The 23,281-nt window shown below is 48.1% G+C and overlaps 1 protein-coding gene across 8 annotated transcripts in view; it reads right to left on the minus strand.

Moving 5' to 3' along the window:
- MICAL2 (microtubule associated monooxygenase, calponin and LIM domain containing 2) overlaps positions 1–23,281 on the minus strand; it is a 278,508-nt gene that overhangs the window by 60,398 nt on the left and 194,829 nt on the right. For all 8 annotated transcript variants that reach the window (XM_063946422.1, XM_063946420.1, XM_063946416.1 and 5 more), the window contains 3 exons: positions 8,656–8,827; positions 7,870–8,006; positions 5,382–5,456 (listed from right to left, as the gene is read on the minus strand). In XM_063946422.1, the coding sequence (XP_063802492.1) occupies positions 5,382–5,456; positions 7,870–8,006; positions 8,656–8,827 (384 nt within the window). The remainder of the gene's footprint in view (positions 1–5,381; positions 5,457–7,869; positions 8,007–8,655; positions 8,828–23,281) is intronic.

Genomic DNA, 23,281 nt, shown 5'->3' on the forward strand with positions numbered 1-23,281 from the left:
CCGTCATGTGTTCAGCTCCCAACTGTCATGTGTTCAGCTCCCAACTGTCATGTGCTCAGCTCCCAACTGTCATGTGTTCAGCTCCCAACTGATGTGATCAGCTCCCAACTGTCATGTGTTCAGGACCCAACTGTCATGTGTTCCTCTCCCAACTGACGTGCTCAGCTCCCAACTGTCATGTGCTCAGCTCCCAACTGTCATGTGCTCAGCTCCCAACTGTCATGTGCTCAGCTCCCAACTGTCATGTGCTCAGCTCCCAACTGTCATGTGTTCAGACCCCAACTGATGTGTTCAGCTCCCAACCGTCAGGTGTTCAGCTCCCAACCGTCAGGTGTTCAGCTCCCAACCGTCAGGTGTTCAGCTCCCAACCGTCAGGTGTTCAGCTCCCAACCGTCAGGTGTTCAGCTTCCAACTGTCAGGTGTTCAGCTCCCAACCGTCATGTGTTCAGCTCCCAACTGTCATGTGTTCAGCTCCCAACTGTCATGTGCTCAGCTCCCAACTGTCATGTGTTCAGCTCCCAACTGATGTGATCAGCTCCCAACTGTCATGTGTTCAGCTCCCAACTGTCATGTGTTCCTCTCCCAACTGACGTGCTCAGCTCCCAACTGTCATGTGCTCAGCTCCCAACTGTCATGTGCTCAGCTCCCAACTGTCATGTGCTCAGCTCCCAACTGTCATGTGCTCAGCTCCCAACTGTCATGTGCTCAGCTCCCAACTGTCATGTGTTCAGACCCCAACTGATGTGTTCAGCTCCCAACTGACAGGTGTTCAGCTCCCAACCGTCAGATGTTCAGCTCCCAACCGTCAGGTGTTCAGCTCCCAACTGTCAGGTGTTCAGCTTCCAACTGTCAGGTGTTCAGCTCCCAACCGTCATGTGTTCAGCTGCCAACTGTCATGTGTTCCTCTCCCAACTGACGTGCTCAGCTCCCAACTGTCATGTGTTCAGCTCCCAACTGTCATGTGTTCAGCTCCCAACTGTCATGTGTTCAGCTCCCAACTGTCATGTGCTCAGCTCCCAACTGTCTTGTGCTCAGCTCCCAACTGTCATGTGCTCAGCTCCCAACTGTCATGTGCTCAGCTCCCAACTGTCATGTGCTCAGCTCCCAACTGTCATGTGCTCAGCTCCCAACTGTCATGTGCTCAGCTCCTAGCTGTCATGTGTTCAGCTCCCAACTGTCACGTGTTCAGCTCCCAACTAATGTGCTCAGCTCCCAACGTCTTCAGCTGTCAACTGTCACATGTTCAGCTCCCAACTGTCACATGTTCAGCTCCCAAACTGTCACGTGCTCAGCTCCCAACTGTCACGTGTTCAGCTCCCAACTGTCACGTGTTCAGCTCCCAACTGTCACGTCTTCAGCTCTCAACTGTCACGTGTTCAGCTCCCAACTGTCACGTGTTCAGCTCCCAACTGTCAGGTGTTCAGCTCCCAACTGTCAGGTGTTCAGCTCCCAACTGTCATGTGTTCAGCTCCCAACTGTCATGTGCTCAGCTCCCAACTGTCATGTGCTCAGCTCCCAACTGTCATGTGCTCAGCTCCCAACTGTCATGTGCTCAGCTCCCAACTGTCATGTGCTCAGCTCCCAACTGTCATGTGCTCAGCTCCCAACTGTCATGTGCTCAGCTCCCAACTGTCATGTGCTCAGCTCCTAGCTGTCATGTGTTCAGCTCCCAACTGTCACGTGTTCAGCTCCCAACTAATGTGCTCAGCTCCCAACGTCTTCAGCTGTCAACTGTCACATGTTCAGCTCCCAACTGTCACATGTTCAGCTCCCAAACTGTCACGTGCTCAGCTCCCAACTGTCACGTGTTCAGCTCCCAACTGTCACGTCTTCAGCTCTCAACTGTCACGTGTTCAGCTCCCAACTGTCACGTGTTCAGCTCCCAACTGTCACGTGTTCAGCTCCCAACTGTCACGTGCTCAGCTCACAACTGTCACGTGTTCAGCTCACAACTGTCACGTGCTCAGCTCCCAACTGTCACGTGTTCAGCTCCCAACTGATGTGTTCAGCTCCCAACTGTCATGTGTTCAGCTCCCAACTGTCATGTGCCCAGCTCCCAACTGTCATGTGCTCAGCTCCTAACTGTCATGTGTTCAGCTCCCAACTGTCACGTGTTCAGCTCCCAACTAATGTTCTCAGCTCCCAACGTCTTTAGCTCTCAACTGTCACATGTTCAGCTCCCAACTGTCACATGTTCAGCTCCCAACTGTCACGTGTTCAGCTCCCAACTGTCACGTGTTCAGCTCCCAACTGTCACGTGCTCAGCTCCCAACTGTCACGTGCTCAGCTCCCAACTGTCACGTGCTCAGCTACCAACTGTCACGTGCTCAGCTCCCAACTGTCACGTGCTCAGCTCCCAACTGTCACGTGCTCAGCTCCCAACTGTCACGTGCTCAGCTCCCAACTGTCACGTGTTCAGCTCCCAACTGTCACGTGTTCAGCTCCCAACTAATGTGCTCAGCTCCCAACGTCTTCAGCTCTCAACTGTCACATGTTCAGCTCCCAAACTGTCACGTGCTCAGCTCCCAACTGTCACGTGTTCAGCTCCCAACTGTCACGTCTTCAGCTCTCAACTGTCACATATTCAGCTCCCAACTGTCACGTGTTCAGCTCCCAACTGTCACGTGTTCAGCTCCCAACTGTCACGTGTTCAGCTCCCAGCTGTCACGTGTTCAGCTCCCAGCTGTCAGGTGTTCAGCTCCCAACTGTCAGGTGTTCAGCTCCCAACTGTCACATGTTCAGCTCACAACTGTCACGTGTTCAGCTCACAACTGTCACGTGTTCAGCTCACAACTGTCACGTGCTCAGCTCCCAACTGTCATGTGTTCAGCTCCCAACTGATGTGTTCAGCTCCCAACTGTCATGTGTTTAGCTCCCAACTGTCATGTGCCCAGCTCCCTGTGCTCAGCTCCTAACTGTCATATGTTCAGCTCCCAACTGTCACGTGTTCAGCTCCCAACTAATGTTCTCAGCTCCCAACGTCTTCAGCTCTCAACTGTCACATGTTCAGCTCCCAACTGTCACATGTTCAGCTCCCAACTGTCACATGTTCAGCTCCCAACTGTCACGTGCTCAGCTCCCAACTGTCACGTGCTCAGCTACCAACTGTCACGTGCTCAGCTACCAACTGTCACGTGCTCAGCTCCCAACTGTCACGTGCTCAGCTCCCAACTGTCACGTGTTCAGCTCCCAACTGTCACGTGTTCAGCTCCCAACTGTCACGTGTTCAGCTCCCAACTGTCACGTGTTCAGCTCCCAACTAATGTGCTCAGCTCCCAACGTCTTCAGCTCTCAACTGTCACATGTTCAGCTCCCAACTGTCACATGTTCAGCTCCCAACTGTCACATGTTCAGCTCCCAACTGTCACATGCTCAGCTCCCAACTGTCACATGCTCAGCTCCCAACTGTCACGTGCTCAGCTCCCAACTGTCATGTCTTCAGCTCTCAACTGTCATGTCTTCAGCTCTCAACTGTCACATGTTCAGCTTCCAACTGTCACGTGTTCAGCTCCCAACTGTCATGTGCTCAGCTCCCAACTGTCATGTGCTCAGCTCCCAACTGTCAGGTGTTCAGCTCCCAACTTTCAGGTGTTCAGCTCCCAACTGTCAGGTTTTCAGCACCCAACTGTCAGGTTTTCAGCACCCAACTGTCATGTGTTCAGCTCCCAACTATCATGTTTTCAGCACCCAACTGTCATGTGTTCAGCTCTCAACTGTTAGGTGTTCAGCTCCCAACTGTCAGGTTTTCAGCACCCAACTGTCATGTGTTCAGCTCTCAACTGTCATGTGTTTGAAAAATGACAGTTAGGAGATGATTGGCTGGAGCACCATTTACAGTACTGTATTTAGGGTGCCACGTTGTCATCTTACCTGCTGCTATAGTGAAGTGGATGGGTCCTTTATGATGCATTTACCTGCATTTGTATAGTGTGGCAGGGACAGCAGGAGTTCACCTGTTTAGATGTGTAACAGCAGTTGAACATGAATCCAGTTCAGATTTTCTTTGAGGTCAGAGATGAAACTGCAGCTAGCTGATTAGTGGCACCTGTTAGCTAGCCTGAAACATGCTGTCAGTACACAGGGATTACGCTCCTGATGCTGGACAAGCTGGCCAGGCAATAGGCTGGGGGTGTGAGGTTAAGCTAGGAGCCACTGGAATCTATACCAACTTTGCTTATCAGATCCTGAAATGTTATGCAATGCAATGTAGATGTCGGACGCAATGGGGCGACTTTTCGTCACTGTGCAGGCGCCAAAGGTGCACTGCGTGCGCAGCGATTGATTAGTGATTGCAGGTGCAGAGAGGGTGTATTTGAAAGTGAGTGACAGGTAGTCAGCGCGTGTGTGTGTGTGTGTGTGGGCGGGGAAGGGGGGGGGGACGTGGGAGGGCTAGGAAAACACAGGCTTGTCAGTACCATTTTCTGGGCATCGCTTAGTCAGCCGATAGGAATTCGTTTACAGCTGGAGAGGCCCCGGTGTCTTAAGAGAGAAACTCTGTCTGAGACAGCAAAGGGTGCTCAGAGGTCCCATGGTCTGACCAATGTACGCCTGATGTTCCCGATTATGTACATGAGCGTAGGATAGGAGGCGCCGGCAGTGGGCGTGTCTGTGCACAAGGCAGCGTCTGAGTCATTAACATACTTTTGTAAGTATGCCGTGAACATAATCACAGCTACGTGTGTCACACTCTATGTCCTGATTACACAAAGCAACATCTTTCTGTCATCCCATGTACATAGACTGACAAAAGGGGTCATTCCAACCTGATCGTTCGCTGCAGTTTGTCGCAGCGCAGCGTTCGGGACTGCGCATGCGCCGGCGCATGGCAGTCATCGTTGCCTAGCGATCGCCTCTGAGACAGAGGCGGTCGCTGTGCGGTAGGGGGCTGGATGGCGGCGTTAAGCCGCCGTTTAGGGGGCACGGTCCGGCCAACGGAGGCGTGGCTGGACAGTTGGGGGGGCGGGTTAGTGGCAGCGACAATAAACTCCCGGCCAGTCGCAGCAGCTGCGCTGGCCGGGAGATACTCCCGGCCACGCTGTGCGATGCTTTTGTATTTGTGCGGGGGGGGGGATGCCTGCGGGGGGGGGGGGGGGGATGCCGGACTGACATGCGGGGCGGACTAGCCCTGTGCTGGGCGTCCCCCGCATGTCAGGGAAGATGATCGTAGCTGTGCTAAATTTTGCACAGCTACGATCAACTCGGAATGACCCCAAAGTCTTGTGTTGTGCTATGATAAAGGTGGCAAGTTAGATGCAATGAGTTTTGCATACAGTATATGGGAAATTGAGTGGTCTCCTAGGTATAGTATTACTGTTATTAGTATTGATGTAGGATGTCAGTGAAACGCGTTAGTAAATCCGGCATAGGTAGCATCTCCTTACTTGTCTGTATTTTCCTCCTCCATCTCTGGGGTCGGTTTGACGTCACGGACGGAAAGTTGCTGGTGCGAACAAGTGCTGAAATGGACGAGAAAACGAGCATCATATAAACAGCAACAACTGGCTGGGTCATCTCACAGAGGCTCTTCATACCAGTCAGAGACCAAGGAGTAAGTTGCAGAGTGTTTAAGCAGGACATTTTAAATGGCAATACTTGTTCAAAGCAATACACAGCGCGTTTTACCTTGAATAGTATTGTTGCTTAGTAATTTTACCTCACAGTGACAGAGAAATTGAATTGGACATACATACATGAGAGTGCTCCCAATTAATGTCCTGGGGAGCATTACGTAACTGAGGCATGAGGCACACATTTTCGTGTGACTCTCAAGTGTTTTAAAATCTCTAATCAGAACTTAGAAGCACAGGTATATAAATGACAATAAACTGAAGAAGTGACCGGTGCAGTGTGAGTTCTACACATTTAGGGTAATGCTCAGGGTATTCCCTATCACGACTCGCAGATCCTAGGCCCGGACACCGGACTATTTTTCGTACCTTCTCGCCCTCCCTTCAATCCTTCTGCATTTCTCAAATGGACGGCATCAAGGGCTAACCCGTTTGTGGCACACTGCATATTTTGTCAGCTGGTGTCCAGGCTTCTGATATTGGGAGCTGGGATGCTGTCAGGGAACCTGCCACCATCCACCCATGCTGCAATTTTTTCATAACTAAATAGTGCATAGTGCATAAAAAATAAAAATCTTAGGGGATCTGGCGGCAGCAAATCGAATACATTAATAAATAAATAGTGCAAACTGGTCTTTACGTCACAGTCACAAAGATACTTTCAATGTCTTATAAATAAGTGTATTCTTATTTTGTATAGTTGTAAAGTGACAGCTTCTTTCAAAAATGACATTTTTAGCATAAACAATTGCTGGTATTGCTGTAAGTGCTGGCAGGAGCATGCTCAGTGACACTTCCTGTGACATCATCAATCTGCCAGCTTTTAGGACATTGGCTCTGAATGAGCACATGATCACAGTGTCACAGAAACCCTTTTTCTCAACTACAGCTTACTGTATATATGACACAGAGAGCATACCCTCCAACTGTACCTTTTTAATATGTACAGTACCTTTTTTTTATAGTCTGTACCGATTTTTGGCTCTCCAAACTTCCATTGAAAGTATAGGAAAAGGGGCATGGCCACGCCCCCATTTACCCATGGCCACGCCCCCTTTTCTCCTTTGTATCGATTTTTATGTGTAAAATGTTGGAGGGTATGAGAGAGGGGTGTGGTTCATCAAATCGACAGTGTCTAGGTCGACAATGTTTAGGTCGACCACTATAGGTCGACAGTCACTAGGTCGACATGGATGGAAGGTTGACAGGGTTTCTAGGTCGACATGTGCTAGGTCGACAGGTCTAAAGGTCGACATGAGGATTTTTTTTTTGGTGTCGTTTTCTTCGTAGAGTGACCGGGATCCCAAATTAGTGCACCGCGTCCCCTCGCATGGCTCGCTTCGCTCGCCATGCTTCGGGCATGGTGCCTTCGCTCCGCTACCGCTTCGCTCGGCACACTTTACCGTTCCAATCGTAGTCCACGTGGATCGTTAAGTATGAAAAAATTCAAAAAAAGAAAAAAAATGTGAAAAACTCATGTCGACCTTTAGACCAGTCGACCTAGCACGTGTCGACCTAGAAACCCTGTCGACCTTCCATCCATGTCGGCCTAGTGACTGTCGACCTATAGTGGTCGACCTAAACATTGTCGACCTGGGCACTGTCGATCTTCAGACCGGATCCCATGAGAGAGGTAGGGGCACAGTCTTATAGCTGATGTGTCTATTAGGCTTTTATTGTACTATTAGAGTTTAGAAGCTGCATTGGATGCATGTATATCACCAGGTCTTATCTTACACCTTAGCAAGTCCTGCATTTATCCTTCCCAAGGGCATAATTCAGACCTGAGTGCTGTCGTGCGAAATCGCAAGGCGGCCGATTATCAATCGACTGAGCATGTGCGAGGCCAAACTGCGAACGAAATCAGCGTCTTTTTTGATCGCTAGGCCAACGCAGGCTGATTGACAGGAAGCGGACATTTGTGGGTGGTAACTGGGCGTTTTCTGGGAGTGTCAGGAAAACAACAGGCGTGCGCAAACGTTTTCAGGGCGGGTGTGTGACGCCAGTTCCGGCCCCTATCAGCCTGATTCTTTCGCACTGTAGGAGTTAGTCCTGGGCTACACACAGACTGCACGGACTGGAAAAATCATTAGATGGTGAGTGAGTTGTGAACGGATTTGTAGCTGGCCGGCGTTTGCAAAGCTTTTCGCACGGCCTACGCAGAGGGCGGATTTTCACTCTGTCTGGGCGGCGACTATCCGATCGCAAACCTCTGCAAATTCACAGATGAGTGATCAGGTCTGAATTAGGCCCCAAGTCAGGTCCATTATCCAACTCAACATCCCTCGTACAGGCTCCTTACCATCTGCAGCTATAGATGGGCTTCCCGGGTCACCGCGCTCATCGCTGTGTACGGACTGTCTCTCCTTTTTCCGCGATGACAGTCTCCGGTGACTTATCCTTGCATGATTCTCCTCTGGAACATACTCTGTGTCTGAGCTGAAACATGAAATGTGAAGTTAATAGAGAACACGTGAACATGGAAACACAGGGGGGACATACAGAACACTTTGTGAGCAGAACCCAGAACTAGTGACAGTCTAATATATATACTCAAGATGGATGCTTGCATGTGATGTCTATTACGCTCCCTCCAAAACCCACTAAAGGGTGCGTGGATATAGCTACTCCCATTATCTTTCTCGTCATTCCCCCTTCTCATAACTGGGGCAGATGTATTAAGCCTGGAGAAGTGATAAAGCAGTGATAAGCAGAAGGTGATAACACACCAGCCAATCATTATGGGTATGAAAAATGTCAGGAGCCTATTGGCTGGTCCGTTCTCACCTTCCACCTACCTTGCCCCCACCTCTCACCCTCCCTTCCTCATCCCTACCAATTCCCTCTCCATCCTGTCTCTCTCGTCTCTGACTAGCTGAATGTTTTGAAAACTTAATTCAATCAAATATTTAAGTAATTATTTAATTAAATAAACCCCTCAATCTCTGAAATTCTGTTAGGAGCGCAGGTCTGCGGTACTGTACTGTGAAGCCGGCAGTAGGTACACCAATATCACTTCAGCCCCCGCCGCGTGAAGGCGACTGGTCCATTTTACATCTGAAATACGTTTCCCGTAACAGGGCGTCACCTGCTCTCGTCGCTCAGCACCATGACGCGGACGGCCGTCAGGTTGTTTTCCGCTGTCTCTTCCTCAGGGCCAATCCTGACTGATTTCCACTCCGTAGACACAGACGAATTTCTCCTTTTGAAAACACCGAAGGCGGAATCACTCCTGGATTTCTTAGGTGAAGTAGGTTCATCTGCAGATCCACCCAAAAAAAGGTAAAAAGAGAACAAAATTGTTTAACCGGCTAATAATTAATTCTGCACAATGCTAATGGGTGTCTGTCTGTCTTGTACACCCGGGCCCACATCCTAAGCATCTAACACATGTTCACAAAGCCTGTTACCTGCATGTAAGCACATGTACCTGTACACACACCTGACCCGTGTTCTCTTATCTGTAGGGATTGCCATAGGAACTGTAGCGGCATTGGTGCCATCTTGCCTCGTGATGTAGCCACCACCTGTTAACCATTGCTTGGTCTGCTAGTGAGTAAGGTTTCTATTCATGAAGCAGTGAAAAGATTGGAGAAGTGAACCTGTGGAGAAGTTGCCCATGGCAACCAATCAGCTGCTCCGTACAATTGTATAGTATGCAAATTATAAATGTTACTTCAATGCTGATTGGTTGCCATGGGCAACTTCTCCACTGGCTCACTTCCCCACACTTTTCACTGCTTCATGAATAGACCCCTAAGTGCGGTGGCCAGCTGAAGATTACGCACTGTATCTCTGCTATGACGCAGTGTTTCTCCTGGTGTCCGCAGCAGCAGCAACATCAGCAGCCATAGGAAATAAGCTTGCGATAATGACACCCATCCCTCCCCTGCCATCCAATGGGTAAAGCTAGCTTAAGTGGAGAAAGATCAATGGCCATCGCTACTTCAACTTCATTTTAATACTGTTTGCAGCGTTCAGAAGTGCTTACGCTCAGTATAATACAGAGACGTTCTATAGGGACGTTCGTTGCATGCACGGTCTTCTCTGCTGCGGAGCAGCTTTGAGATGCATTAATGAATGATAAAATGACGCGTACAACAGGTATCTAAACATTTGGCGTTCGTTTTCTCTGAAAGTTCCAGGTGAAAGAGGCCTTAAAAAGAAGTTACTCTTCTGAGTCTATGTCAGATGCAGTGGAACGGTGTTTTTCGTCTGTGCATGTATCCGAGTTGCACTGCGCATGCTTCCTTTATTTTGCCCGTACGCAGAAGCAGATCTAATTTAGACTCACAACAGCAGAAATATCCGGGGCGTTCGTGGACGGTGATTGTGAGGTAACGAGGATGGCTAAAAAGATGCATGAAGATGTAGCGTCGTATGGTAGTTTCGGAGGTGTGTCGCTGAGAGCGGCTATGTACAGAGACGCACAGCTGCTTACATGAGGCCATACTCACACAGAGAGAAACTGCACCTGCCTCAGGGTAATGCAGTATCTATAGGGAGCGCCTCAGACTTTCAGATGCATGGATGTACACCAGGGAAGGGTGTTGTGGTGGCATTAACATAAAGTCACAGGCACGGCTGCGGCAACAGACGCAAGGATAGCCACAAATGCGTCCAACGTAGAGTAAGACCCTTAGAGCAGGTAGTAACATGACAGAGATATGATTTGTCCGAATGTTTGTTTTTTTCCTTCGGTGCATTGATTGTAATAGTTAATAATGACCACTAGGTGTCACTATACCAATGTCTATGGGACATTCATTCAATGTCATCACTCAGGAGCCAGCGTTATATGGCCCTCATTCCGAGTTGATCGCTCGCTAGCTGCTAGCAGTGCAAACGCTAGGCCGCCGCCCTCTGGGAGTGTATCTTAGCTTAGCAGAAGTGCGACTGAAAGGATTGCTACTAAAAAGATTGTGCAGTTTCAGAGTAGCTCGAGACTTACTCCTAGCTAGCGATCACTTCAGACTGTTTAGTTCCTGTTTTGACGTCACAAACACGCCCTGCGTTCGGCCAGCCACGCCTACGTTTCCCCAACCACTCCTGCATTTTTATCCGACACGCCTGCGTTTTTACACACTCGCCGAAAACGGTCAGTTACCACCCAGAAACACCCACTTCCTGTCAATCACTCTGCGGCCAGCAGTGCGACTGAAATGCGTCGCTAGACCTTGTGTGAAACTGCATAGTTTTTTGTGAAAGTACGTTGCGCGTGCGCACTGCGCCCCATACGCATGCGCAGAAGTGCCGCTTTTTTATCTAATCGCTGTGCTGCGAACGAAAGCAGCTAGCGATCAACTCGGAATGAGGGCCTATGTGCGCAGAACAATGGTTCGGGACTGGTTACATTTAGGTAGCTTCAGGGTCTCAGAAACTCTCAGTAAGTGGATGTGTTATTGTTGTGAGTTTTTTTTAATGACAACTAATTCTATACAGAAAGACAGTAACAACAAATTTGCATCAGTTACAATATAAAGATTTTTTGTACCATCACTATCTATTATTATCAGTCTTTCCTGCTTGTATCAGAAATGTGATTTGTGCTTTAGGATTAAAGGGAACCATCGCCACAATATAACAAATATTACTTGAAAGTCCCATTTACAAGACATCCCTTAGAGTAACCTCTATACTCACTCACTACGCCCTGAGCTGGAAGCATCTAATGACATGACGTGACCGTATCTAGGTATAGCGAATGCTCCTCCGCCAGCAAACACCAAAAGGAGGGGCGACGGGAATACGACAGGCGACGTGGGGTCACTGGGAGCGCAACAGACGGACAAATACACATGCGCATGGCACCTATTCAGTGATCACCGGCTGCTTTGCATAGCAGAACAGCAGTGATCAGAGGCTCTCCCAACCTGCCACCCAGGACAGTCCCGGTATTTGGACACTATGGTCCGCGGGCGGGACAGCTGGACAGTGTCCAAATAGCAGGATTGTCCAGCTGGAATCGGGACAGTTGGGAGGTATGTATATATATATATATATATATATATATATATACTGTGTGTATATAATATACACACACCTACATATACACAAAAAAGTGATAAAAGTGAAGACAGAAACGTCATAAAACGGAAAAGCTACTTATACTGTAGTTTGTGAGTGACTTATTAGAACCAAATGCCGTTGCTATATTCTTGTATTTATATATAGGGCAGCCATAATTAAAGTTCCCCTATAGAGAGCAGTCTGTAGCTTGATCTAACAACCAGAGTGTCACCAAATTTGGTAGGGAGACTAATCAGGGCGTGGGAAGCAGGATTCCGGGGATACATTTATAGTGGAAAAAGTCACCGACAGGGGGAATATGGCGCTGTACAATGTGAGAGCAGGTAACCACGGGCAGACAAATGGATAGACTTACAGACTAAACTGTAATGTATGAGTACCTTTACTGTGTTACTTAAGGCATGTCAAACTCAAAATCCCAACTGGGCCGAATTATCAAGGTCTAAGTCTTGTGTACAGGTCGAGTGTCCCTTATCCAAAATGCTTGTGATCAGAAGCATTTTGGATTACGGATTATTCCGTATTTTGGAATATTTGTATGCCCTCACTATAGTGCCAGTTACACATAATGGGGGTAATTCCAAGTTGATCGCAGCAGGATTTTTTTTAGCAATTGGGCAAAACCATGTGCACTGCAGGGGAGGCAGATTTAACATGTGCAGAGAGAGTTAGATTTGGGTGGGGTGTGTTCAATCTGCAATCTAATTTGCAGTGTAAAAATAAAGCAGCCAGTATTTACCCTGCACAGAAACAAAATAACCCACCCAAATCTAACTCTCTCTGCACATGTTACATCTGCCCCCCCTGCAGTGCACATGGTTTTGCCCAATTGCTAAAAAAAATCCTGCCGCGATCAACTTGGAATTACCCCCCATGCCCCCAGTATAGTGGCATATACAAGTAATGCCCCCAGTATAGTGCCAGTTACACATAATGCCCCCAGTAAAGTGGCAGATACAAGTAATGCCCCCAGTATAGTGCCAGTTACACATAATGCCCCCAGTAAAGTGGCAGATACAAGTAATGCCCCCAGTATAGTTCCAGTTACACATAATGCCCCCAGTAACGTGGCAGATACAAGTAATGCCCTCAGTATAGTGCCAGTTACTCATAATGCCCCCAGTATAGTGCCAGTTACACATAATGCCCCCAGTATAGTGACAGATACAAGTAATGCCCCCAGTATAGTAACAGATACAAGTAATGCCCCCAGTATAGTGCCAGTTACGCATAATGTCCCCCAGTATAGAGCCAGTTACACATAGGGCCTACTTCAGACCTGATCGCTAGGATGCGTTTGTTGCATTCCTGCGATCAGGTAGTCGCCACCTACAGAGGGAGGGGGGATTCGCTGTGCAGGGGTGCGATCGCTTGTACAGAGAGCTGCACAAATAAAAGTTTGTGCAGTCTCTGCACAGCTCAGGACTTACTCTTCCACTGCGATGATCCGGCCCGGAGCTGACGTCAGGAACCCTCCCTTTAAACGCCTGGACACGCCTGCGATTTCACGGACACTCCCTGGAAACGGTCAGTTGACTCCCACAAACGGCCTCCTCCTGTCAATCTTCTTGCGATCGCCGGTGTGATCGCTTTCTTCATCCATCCCATCGCAGTCCGGCGCTCCCCGTCGCTGGCGGGGCCTCGCGCCTGCGCATTGCGGCACCGGCGCACAGCAGCGATTGGGTCTGAATGACCCCCAGTAAAGTGGCAGATACAATGCCCCCAGTATAGCGCCATTTACACACTCTAACCCCTGTCTGTGTGCGACTGAGTCTTGAATCTGTACATGGAATGCTACAATGTAGCCGCCACAGTTTTTTCCTTTACAAGTTCTGTTCTGCTCCGCATACAGACTCAGTCACACACAACATACAAGTGTGTCCCAGTCGCACTGCGACGTTAGCAAAGTTGCACGGGACCTGGCGGCTGGCTCACGCCGGCATCTCGCGCTTCCCAGAAATGTATTGTTGCAGTCCGAGCATCAGTGACGCCGTTCGGTTTACGTGGGGGATGAAAGCCCTGAACTCGGCACAATTTATAAGGTTTCCAAACTGAGCAGGTTTTGCAATGCAGATTTATAACCTGATTGTTGCTAGAAAACAGAGTGCTGTGATTACAAAGCGTTGCCCGGCCAGAGCCCAGAGTATCGGACAATAAAATAAATTGGAGTTTATCAGAACTATCACTAAGAGCTGCTTTGTAAGTGCACCCAAAAGATTCATGTAATTCATTGCAGCACGTTAGCAGTTAGATCGCTGCCAGGAGACAGATTAAAATAGATCCATTTTTTTAAGTGTGGTTTATTTTACCCTTAGAAGGACACGAGTAATTGTGTGCGGGGAATACACAGTTCTTGCGTGTGTACAAATCCACATGTTTGTAGTGAGCCGTCATGTAGGAAATTAGTCACCGCTCCCAAAAGACCGGAATGGCAACGGAATACTGGAATGGCAACGGAGGCAGCCTACTTAGATCCCAAGCTTAGCAAGGCCTCGAGAGGTGCCAAGTGAACCAAAAGTCCCAAACTATACTGATGGGCAACAGACGGCCCTAGAGCCGCATGCACCCACGGGCCTTCCCCTGCGGCCCCTGATTCAGCTTAGCTCAGTGTCAGATCTGCCACGTGTGTGTAATATGGATGCCGATATGTTATTACACATAGGGGTCTCTTTCTTTCATTACATTTATTCTTTTACTTTATTACTGGGATGGGGTAATGTTTGACCCTTCTGAGGGCAGTCCCGCGCGGCCCATCACTGCTCTTCCCCCATGCCTGTGTTGGACCTCACCGCTATCACAGGGATAGTTACTTACTCCAGGAATGCCTGGAAGACCCTGAATAGAGTAAGACAGCGCCCCCTGCCTGCCAAGGATTCAATGGCGCATTCTGCGCTGAATTGCGTCATTACGGTTCTGCCCCCTAATGTACAACGCTGAATATTGCATCTTTTTTAAGCTGGGGACAGAGGAGGATTACTGAAAGATATCTGTCAGCAAAGACGAAAAACTAATAATTAGTTGGTACCTCTGAGGGGCACTTATAAACCCACCCAAAAATAGATTCAAAAGAAATATAGTTTAACGGGGCGTGTTTTAAAAATCCAGTTCATTGTTGTAATGCCACCTACTTCCCCCTATGCTGCACATGTCCCTTATACACATGGACATGATGTTATTAGTGTCTGGGTTATTTGGCTGGAATATTATCAGCTGCTCTCATTGTCACATCTCCCAACATTCCAAACGGAATAATACAGAAAGAACAAGTCCTGCCTAACCAGCCGATTCACACTCCTCAGCAACTGTACCCAATCACACCCCATGTTACCAAAGTCACCCGCTTTCTGATTGGCAATGCTCTTTCTGTCAAAATGGGGTCTCTGCGTCAAAATAGACAGGCGCTACTGAGACTTGCAACTGTGTAGAAACACTGATGCTCCATTGGAACGTAATGGCTAGAAGTTCGGGCAATGTGCAGTAGGAGCTACTTGGACCGATGCAAAGTGCCTCCCCCTTCATAGTATTTAATGGTATTTCACCTAACAACGGGTGTTAGGTGATTTGTCTTCCTACAGACACCTCTTATCTCTAGCTCCTGCGACTTGCCTAAAGTGCTTGCTGTGAATAACACATGACCTGAGTGTTGCCTGTGCCCTTATTGCTGGATACTCTGTTACCAGACCCGTAGTGTAACATGACCTGAGTGTTACCTGTGCCCTTATTGCTGGATACTCTGTTACCAGACCCGGAGTGTTACATGACATGAGTGTTACCTGTGCCCTTATTGCTGGATACCCCATTACCAGACCTGTAGTGTTACATGACCTGAGTGCTGCCTGTGCCCTTATTGCTGGATACCCCATTACCAGACCCGTAGTGTTATATGGCCTGAGTGTTACCTGTTCCCTTATTGCTGATACCCTGTTACCAGACCCGGAATGTTACATAACCTGAGTGTTACTTGTGCCCTCATTGCTGGCTACCCCATTACCAGACCCAGAGTGTTACATGACCTAGGTGTTACCTGTGCTCTTATTAGTGATACCCCGTTACCAGACCCTGAGTGTTACATGACCTGAGTGTTACCTGTGCCCTTATTAGTGATACCCCGTTACCAGACCCGGAATGTTACATGACCTGAGTGTTACCTGTGCCCTTATTGCTGGATACTCCGTTACCAGACCCGGAGTGTTACATGACCTGAGTGCTGCCTGTGCCCTTATTGCTGGATACTCCGTTACCAGACTCTGAGTGTTACATGACCTAAGTGTTGCCTGTGCCCTTATTGCTGGATACTCCGTTACCAGACCCGGAGTGTTACATGACCTAAGTGTTGCCTGTGCCCTTATTGCTGGATACCTCGTTACCAGACCCGTAGTGTTACATGACCTGAGTATTAACTGTGTCCTTATTGCTGATACCCCATTACCAGACACGGAGTGTTACATGACCTGAGAGTTACCTGTGCCCTTATTGCTGGATACCCCGTTACCAGACCCGGAGTGTTACATGACATGAGTGTTACCTGTACCCTTATTGCTGGATACCCCGTTACCAGACCCGGAGTGTTACATGACCTGAGTGTTACCTGTGCCCTTATTGCTGCATACCCCATTACCAGACCCAGAGTGTTACATGACCGAGTGCTGACTGTGCCCTTATTGCTGGATACCCCGTTACCACACCCAAAGTGTTACATGACATGAGTGTTACCTGTGCCCTTATTGCTGGATACCCTGTTACTAGACCCGGAGTGTTACCTGTGCCCTTATTGCTGGATACCCTGTTACTAGACCCGGAGTGTTACATGACGTGAGTGTTACCTGTGCCCTTATTGCTGGATACCCCGTTACTAGAGCCGGAGTGTTACATGACCTGAGTGTTACCTGTGCCCTTATTGCTGGATACCCCATTACCAGACCCGGAGTGTTACATGACCTGAGTATTACCTGTGCCCTTATTGCTGGATACCCCGTTACCACACCCAAAGTGTTACATGACATGAGTGTTACCTGTGCCCTTATTGCTGGATACCCCATTACCAGACCCGGAGTGTTACATGACCTGAGTGCTGCCTGTGTCCTTATTGCTGGATACCTCGTTACCAGACCCGTAGTGTTACATGACCTGAGTATTAACTGTGTCCTTATTGCTGATACCCCATTACCAGACCCGGAGTGTTACATGACCTGAGAGTTACCTGTGCCCTTATTGCTGGATACCCCGTTACCAGACCTGGAGTGTTACATGACATGAGTGTTACCTGTGCCCTTATTGCTGGATACCCCGTTACCAGACCCGGAGTGTTACATGACCTGAGTATTACCTGTGCCCTTATTGCTGCATACCCCATTACCAGACCCAGAGTGTTACATGACCGAGTGCTGACTGTGCCCTTATGGCTGGATACCCCGTTACCACACCCAAAGTGTTACATGACATGAGTGTTACCTGTGCCCTTATTGCTGGATACCCTGTTACTAGACCCGGAGTGTTACATGACGTGAGTGTTACCTGTGCCCTTATTACTGGATACCCTGTTACTAGAGCCGGAGTGTTACATGACCTGAGTGTTACCTGTGCCCTTATTGCTGGATACCCCATTACCAGACCCGGAGTGTTACATGACCTGAGTATTACCTGTGCCCTTATTGTTGGATACCCCATTACCAGACCCGGAGTGTTACATGACCTGAGTGCTGCCTGTGTCCTTATTGCTGGATACCCTGTTACTAGACCCAGAGTGTTACATGACCTTAGTGCTGCCTGTGTCCTTATTGCTGGATACCCTGTTACTAGACCCAGAGTGTTACATGACCTGAGTGCTGCCTGTGTCCTTATTGCTGGATACCCTGTTACTAGACCCAGAGTGTTACATGACCTGAGTGCTGCCTGTGTCCTTATTGCTGGATACCCTGTTACTAGACCCAGAGTGTTACATGACCTGAGTGATGCCTGTGTCCTTATTGCTGGATACCCCGTTACTAGACCCAGAGTGTTACATGACCTGAGTGCAGCCTGTGTCCTTATTGCTGGATACCCCGTTACTAGACCCAGAGTGTTACATGACCTGAGTGCTGCCTGTGTCCTTATTGCTGGATACCCCGTTACTAGACCCAGAGTGTTACAAAACAATCTAACCTTTAAAATCTAACCCTGGATCTGCTGGATACTTTTTATGGATCTTTTGGGACTGTATCTAATCTCCTGTTAAGTATGGCCGCATAACACAAGTCCAAAGTTGGTTACAAGTCCTGAAGCCACCTGAATAGATGACAGTTTACTTGTATACTGGTTTGCTTTGTACCCATTACTATATACTTGTGACACACGGCTACTGGGATTCAATTTGCCTAAAACAGAGTTTTAACTCTAGAATCCACGTAAGACCCTGAATGCTAGCTGAAGTCATTTACAGAGGTGTTAGATCTACGCCTGGGATAGGTGTGCAGCCAGCATCGATTCTGATACTAGAGGAACAGAATTATTGGGCAATAGAGCTGACATTTCCAAATAAGATCAAAGAGGATTAGGATGAGGTTCCAGCACGTCCAGCTAATATCCCCAGGAGGTCCGCGCTGCGGCTCTGAGGAGGTCAGTGTTAATCCAGAGATGCTGTTTACTTAGACACATTCGCATCTTCAGCGCCAGGAGAAAGCACAGGACATTCCTCCCAAGGAGCTAATGACAGCCGAGAAGGCCGTAATCATTTGTGTTGCACGCGTTGGGCCGGGTCTGTACGGACACAGCGCCACCCTTCTGCGTCTCCTCTTACATCAAAACAAAATACTGGGAATGACTGAGATTCAGAAAAGCATCTGTCACAGCTAAAAGGCTTGTCATTGATGTGTCCATGGTGCGGGTAACTGCTTCCACTTCCACAGATTATAACGTTTTCTGTCTTTTCCCTGGGATCACGGCGCGATCTGGAAGCACCCGCATCTGCGACATGACAAGTGCTGTACAGCTGTCACACAAAGCCCCCCATTCACGTGGCATGTGCGAGTATAAATAGCGCAGGAATGATACGGCCTGTCCATGCGTCCCCTGTTTACTGACCAAACTAGATATGTTTAGAATTTTAGAACACTGCAGTTTGCTCATCTGTAAGTGGATATATTACAACGTTATATCAAAGTTTCACACTTATAATAAGTCTGTGTGACGACCATACTGAAACGTGAGGTATAATTAAAAATAAATCTCCAGATGTGTAAAATCATGTCATGTAACTGCTCTGTGGTTTTTACTCATTTAAAATCTAACTATTCAATAAAGAATATATTCTATAATAATTAAAATACATTGCTTTTTAGTTTAAGTTATATCTTGTGCTCTTGTCCTAATCCACTGCTCCATGGCCCTCATTCCGAGTTGATCGGTCGCAAGGCGAATTTAGCAGAGTTACACACGCTAAGCCGCCGCCTACTGGGAGTGTATCTTAGCATCTTAAAATTGCGACCGATGTATTCGCAATATTGCGCTCACAAACTACTTAGCAGTTTTAGAGTAGCTCCAGACTTACTCTGCCTGTGCGATCAGTTCAGTGCTTGTCGTTCCTGGTTTGACGTCACAAACACACCCAGCGTTCGCCCAACCACTCCCCCGTTTCTCCGGCCACTCCTGCGTTTTTTCCGGAAACGGTAGCGTTTTCAGCCACACTCCCATAAAACGGCCTGTTTCCGCCCAGTAACACCCATTTCCTGTCAATCACATTACGATCGCCGGAGCGATGAAAAAGCCGTGAGTAAAAATACTATCTTCATAGCAAAGATACTTGGCGCAGTCGCAGTGCGAATATTGCGCATGCGCACTAAGCGGAATTTCACTGCGATGCGATGAAAAATACCGAGCGAACGACTCGGAATGAGGGCCCATGCTCGCTGTCTTTCCCCTATGTCACCCGTCTGTTTGCCTTTCTCCTTCCAACTGTAAGTTCTCACGAGCAGGGCCCTCTCCCCTTATATGCTTCTCCTACTCCCTCCTATACCATCATCTCCTCCCCACTTCATACAATGGCACCTAAACCTTGGCTTCTGCCACCTGCTGCTTACTTGGGTATTATGACTGCTGATGTAGTAATGTTTATATAACACATCCATGTTCTGCAATATTCTGTACTCTTAAGGTGGGTACACACTGATAGATATATCTGTAGATCAATTGATCGGCAGATATATTTATGGACGGATCGGGCAGTTTGTTGTGCAATACACACTGCCCGATCTGTCGGGGACTGACGTCATAAACTGGGCGGGCGTGTACACATGCCCGCCCAGTTCAGCTGTCAATCACCGCCGGCCGCCGCAGCATGTGTACGGGCGGCCGGCTGGTCGCCAGTACACACACAGCGATGTGCTAATCTATCAGTAGATTTATTGGCCATCGGCTGTGCTGCAGGGCCGACGCGATATGTCTGTGAACGACGGAGTTCACAGACATATCGCCCGTACACACTGGCCAACGGACCCGCGATATATCGCCCATTCAATAGAACGGCCGATATATCGGCCAGTGTGTACCCACCTTTAGGGGCCGATTTATCACCATCTGATGATGCGGATGACAGGTGATAATATCGGCCAAACTCGCAATGCAATAATGGAGTACATCGCATGGATATATCAATTATCGCATGAGAAAGCTCTGCCCCTGCGATGCCTCTCCGCAGCATCATCGGGGTATTTTTTGTAAAAAATACACAGATGTCCTGCTGCGCATGCGCCAACGTCCATCGCTACAGCTGCCTACCGGGATCCTCCCCCCGATCTGGACTACCCCCGCGCTGCAAACAGCCATCTCCCCGGGGATTTATACTTACTAGTCCCAGGAGCCGGTGTCCGCTGCTTCCAGGAGGCTGCCCGGCGCCGGATCCTGCTTCTGTGCTGTGACCCCCGGTGCTGTAAAGTGAACGTTGCCGCTTTGCAGTGTCACTTTACTGCAAAGATGTCACAGCGCAACACACGGAGGACCTGGTGCCCGACAGCGCTCACCGGAGCACCGATCCCGGCTCCTGGCACTGGTTAGTATGGGTTGTTGTTTTTTTTTAAACGTTAAAAAAATTTTTATTTAAAGGTGACCAGCTTGTGTGTCCATCTGACACACACAGCTGATCACTGGAGTCCGGTTCTGCACAGCTCTCTCTGCCGGGGGCGGGGGGGGGGGGGGAGCTGAGAAAGCTGTGCAAATGACTGCTTATCGCAGTGCTGCCCTGTGATAACGCCAGCTGGAGTTGGCATTATTATCACAGGGCACACTACAGTCTTTTTTTCACATTTTTTTTTGTAAATTCGCCCATATCGCATTTCCCATTATAAGTATGGGAAATGCGATGTAGGTTACTAAAAAAAACAAAAACAACAATTAAAGGGTTTGGAGCAGTTTTTTCACGAAAACTGCTCCAACAGCCCTTTAATACATTCAGGTGATACTAAAATAATGTGAAAAGGGTGTTTTTCACATTTGTTTTGTAAAAATAATGTTAATAAATAGGCCCCTAAGTCACTTTCTTTCTTGTTTCGTTCATACGGTCTCTGTTTATGGGGGTCATTCAGATCTGATTGCTGCAGTGCGTTTTTGCAGCTCAGCTACACATGGGATCGCACACTTACACGGTGAATATACACTCCAAGAAAGAAGGGCGCCTCCCTGAGCCTATGTTGAAACGCTGCCTGCCGCTCTCAAAGGAATAGGGTATTAGCGATCCCTAAACAAATGGAAACCAAAAGGAACTGAACAAGAGAGCGCAGGCAGACTTAACGAAAGTTCACAATTTTAATAAAACAGTGATCACAAAATACGGTATACATATATTAAGAACAATAAAATTCCGTACAACTCCATATATTCCACACAGTCCAGTGCACTAATAAGCTGGTATAGTGACAATATGAATTGATGGTCCTAAAATTTAGCAGCTGATGTTTGAATGCTGAAAATCTGGATATTATCCATGTAACAGTCTCATACTTGTATTGATTTGTTCAAATAAAAGTCAGATGTATACAAAGTAAGTGCACTGTTGGTTATAGATCGAACATCTGTAAATTACCTCCAATGGACATAGCACCAGTTCCGTTCAATTTAATATAGCCTCGTATCAGGATAATGACGCTTACCGCTTCCTTGGTGTACGTATAGCACTAGCAAGTGTTCGGGTGCCTGCTGGTTCCAGCGGCTATATCCACTGCTCACTCCTTGCTGTGTCGTGTCAGACTCCTAGCCGCTCACCGCTCCTACGGATCATCTGACGGTGCTGTGATTAACCGAGATGCCATTGATCCGAGGCGATGAGCTGACAGCCACGGTCCCCGTATTGCAGAAGGGACCAGTGCAGGTGGCTCTGCTCGGGCAGATTTTGACCCGACAGTGGAGTAGAGCTGGAACGGGTGAAATCCGTGAGAGGTAAAGGTGGTTAGATGAGAGGTAGTCGGATCCTAAAACAGCCCTGACGCGTTTCTCGACCGGCACAGTCTGGTCGTTTCCTCAGAGGGTTATAACCCTCTGAGACCGTGGCTGTCAGCTCATCGCCTCGGATCAACGGCATCTCGGTTAATCACAGCACCGTCAGATGATCCGTAGGAGCGGTGAGCGGCTAGGAGTCTGACACGACACAGCAAGGAGCGAGCAGTGGATATAGCCGCTGGAACCAGCAGGCACCCGAACACTTGCTAGTGCTATACGTACACCAAGGAAGCGGTAAGCGTCATTATCCTGATATGAGGCTATATTAAATTGAACGGAACTGGTGCTATGTCCATTGGAGGTAATTTACAGATGTTCGATCTATAACCAACAGTGCACTTACTTTGTATACATCTGACTTTTATTTGAACAAATCAATACAAGTATGAGACTGTTACATGGATAATATCCAGATTTTCAGCATTCAAACATCAGCTGCTAAATTTTAGGACCATCAATTCATATTGTCACTATACCAGCTTATTAGTGCACTGGACTGTGTGGAATATATGGAGTTGTACGGAATTTTATTGTTCTTAATATATGTATACCGTATTTTGTGATCACTGTTTTATTAAAATTGTGAACTTTCGTTAAGTCTGCCTGCGCTCTCTTGTTCAGTTCCTTTTGAATATACACTCCCCCTGGAGGCGGCGACTATCTGATCGCAGGACAGCAAAATTAGCAGCCCAGCGATTAGGTCTGAATTACCCCCTATGTCCTCTGTAAGGTCCTGCAGACCCCTTGTGGCTCCATAGAAATAAAGCATTATAGTAAGTATAATACATGTGGCAGGCCTGTAGATGGCGCTGGCTGCACATCATTTTATCCCAAGACAGTACTGAGAGCTGAAGCAGAACACATTACAAAACACATTTATAAGGAATCAGCGCTATTCAGCTGGTGATGCCATAAACTCTGTCATCGGTACTTTCACCATTTTCCATCGCACCCCATAGAGGTGTACCTAAAATTTGGCAATGTTGGGGTACCATATTGTACTGCAATGTGCTCAGTCAAACATTATGTCCGCCCATTGGGGGTCATTCCGAGTTGTTCGCTCGTTGCTGATTTTCGCAACGGAGCGATTAAGGCAAAAATGCGCATGCGCATGGTTCGCAGTGCGTATGCGGTTAGTATTTTAACACAAAACTTAGTAGATTTACTCACGGCCGAACGAAGATTTTTCATTGTTGAAGTGATCGTAGTGTGATTGACAG

This window comes from Pseudophryne corroboree, chromosome 11 (assembly GCF_028390025.1).
Source record: "Pseudophryne corroboree isolate aPseCor3 chromosome 11, aPseCor3.hap2, whole genome shotgun sequence".
NCBI classification, from domain to species: Eukaryota; Metazoa; Chordata; class Amphibia; order Anura; family Myobatrachidae; genus Pseudophryne; species Pseudophryne corroboree.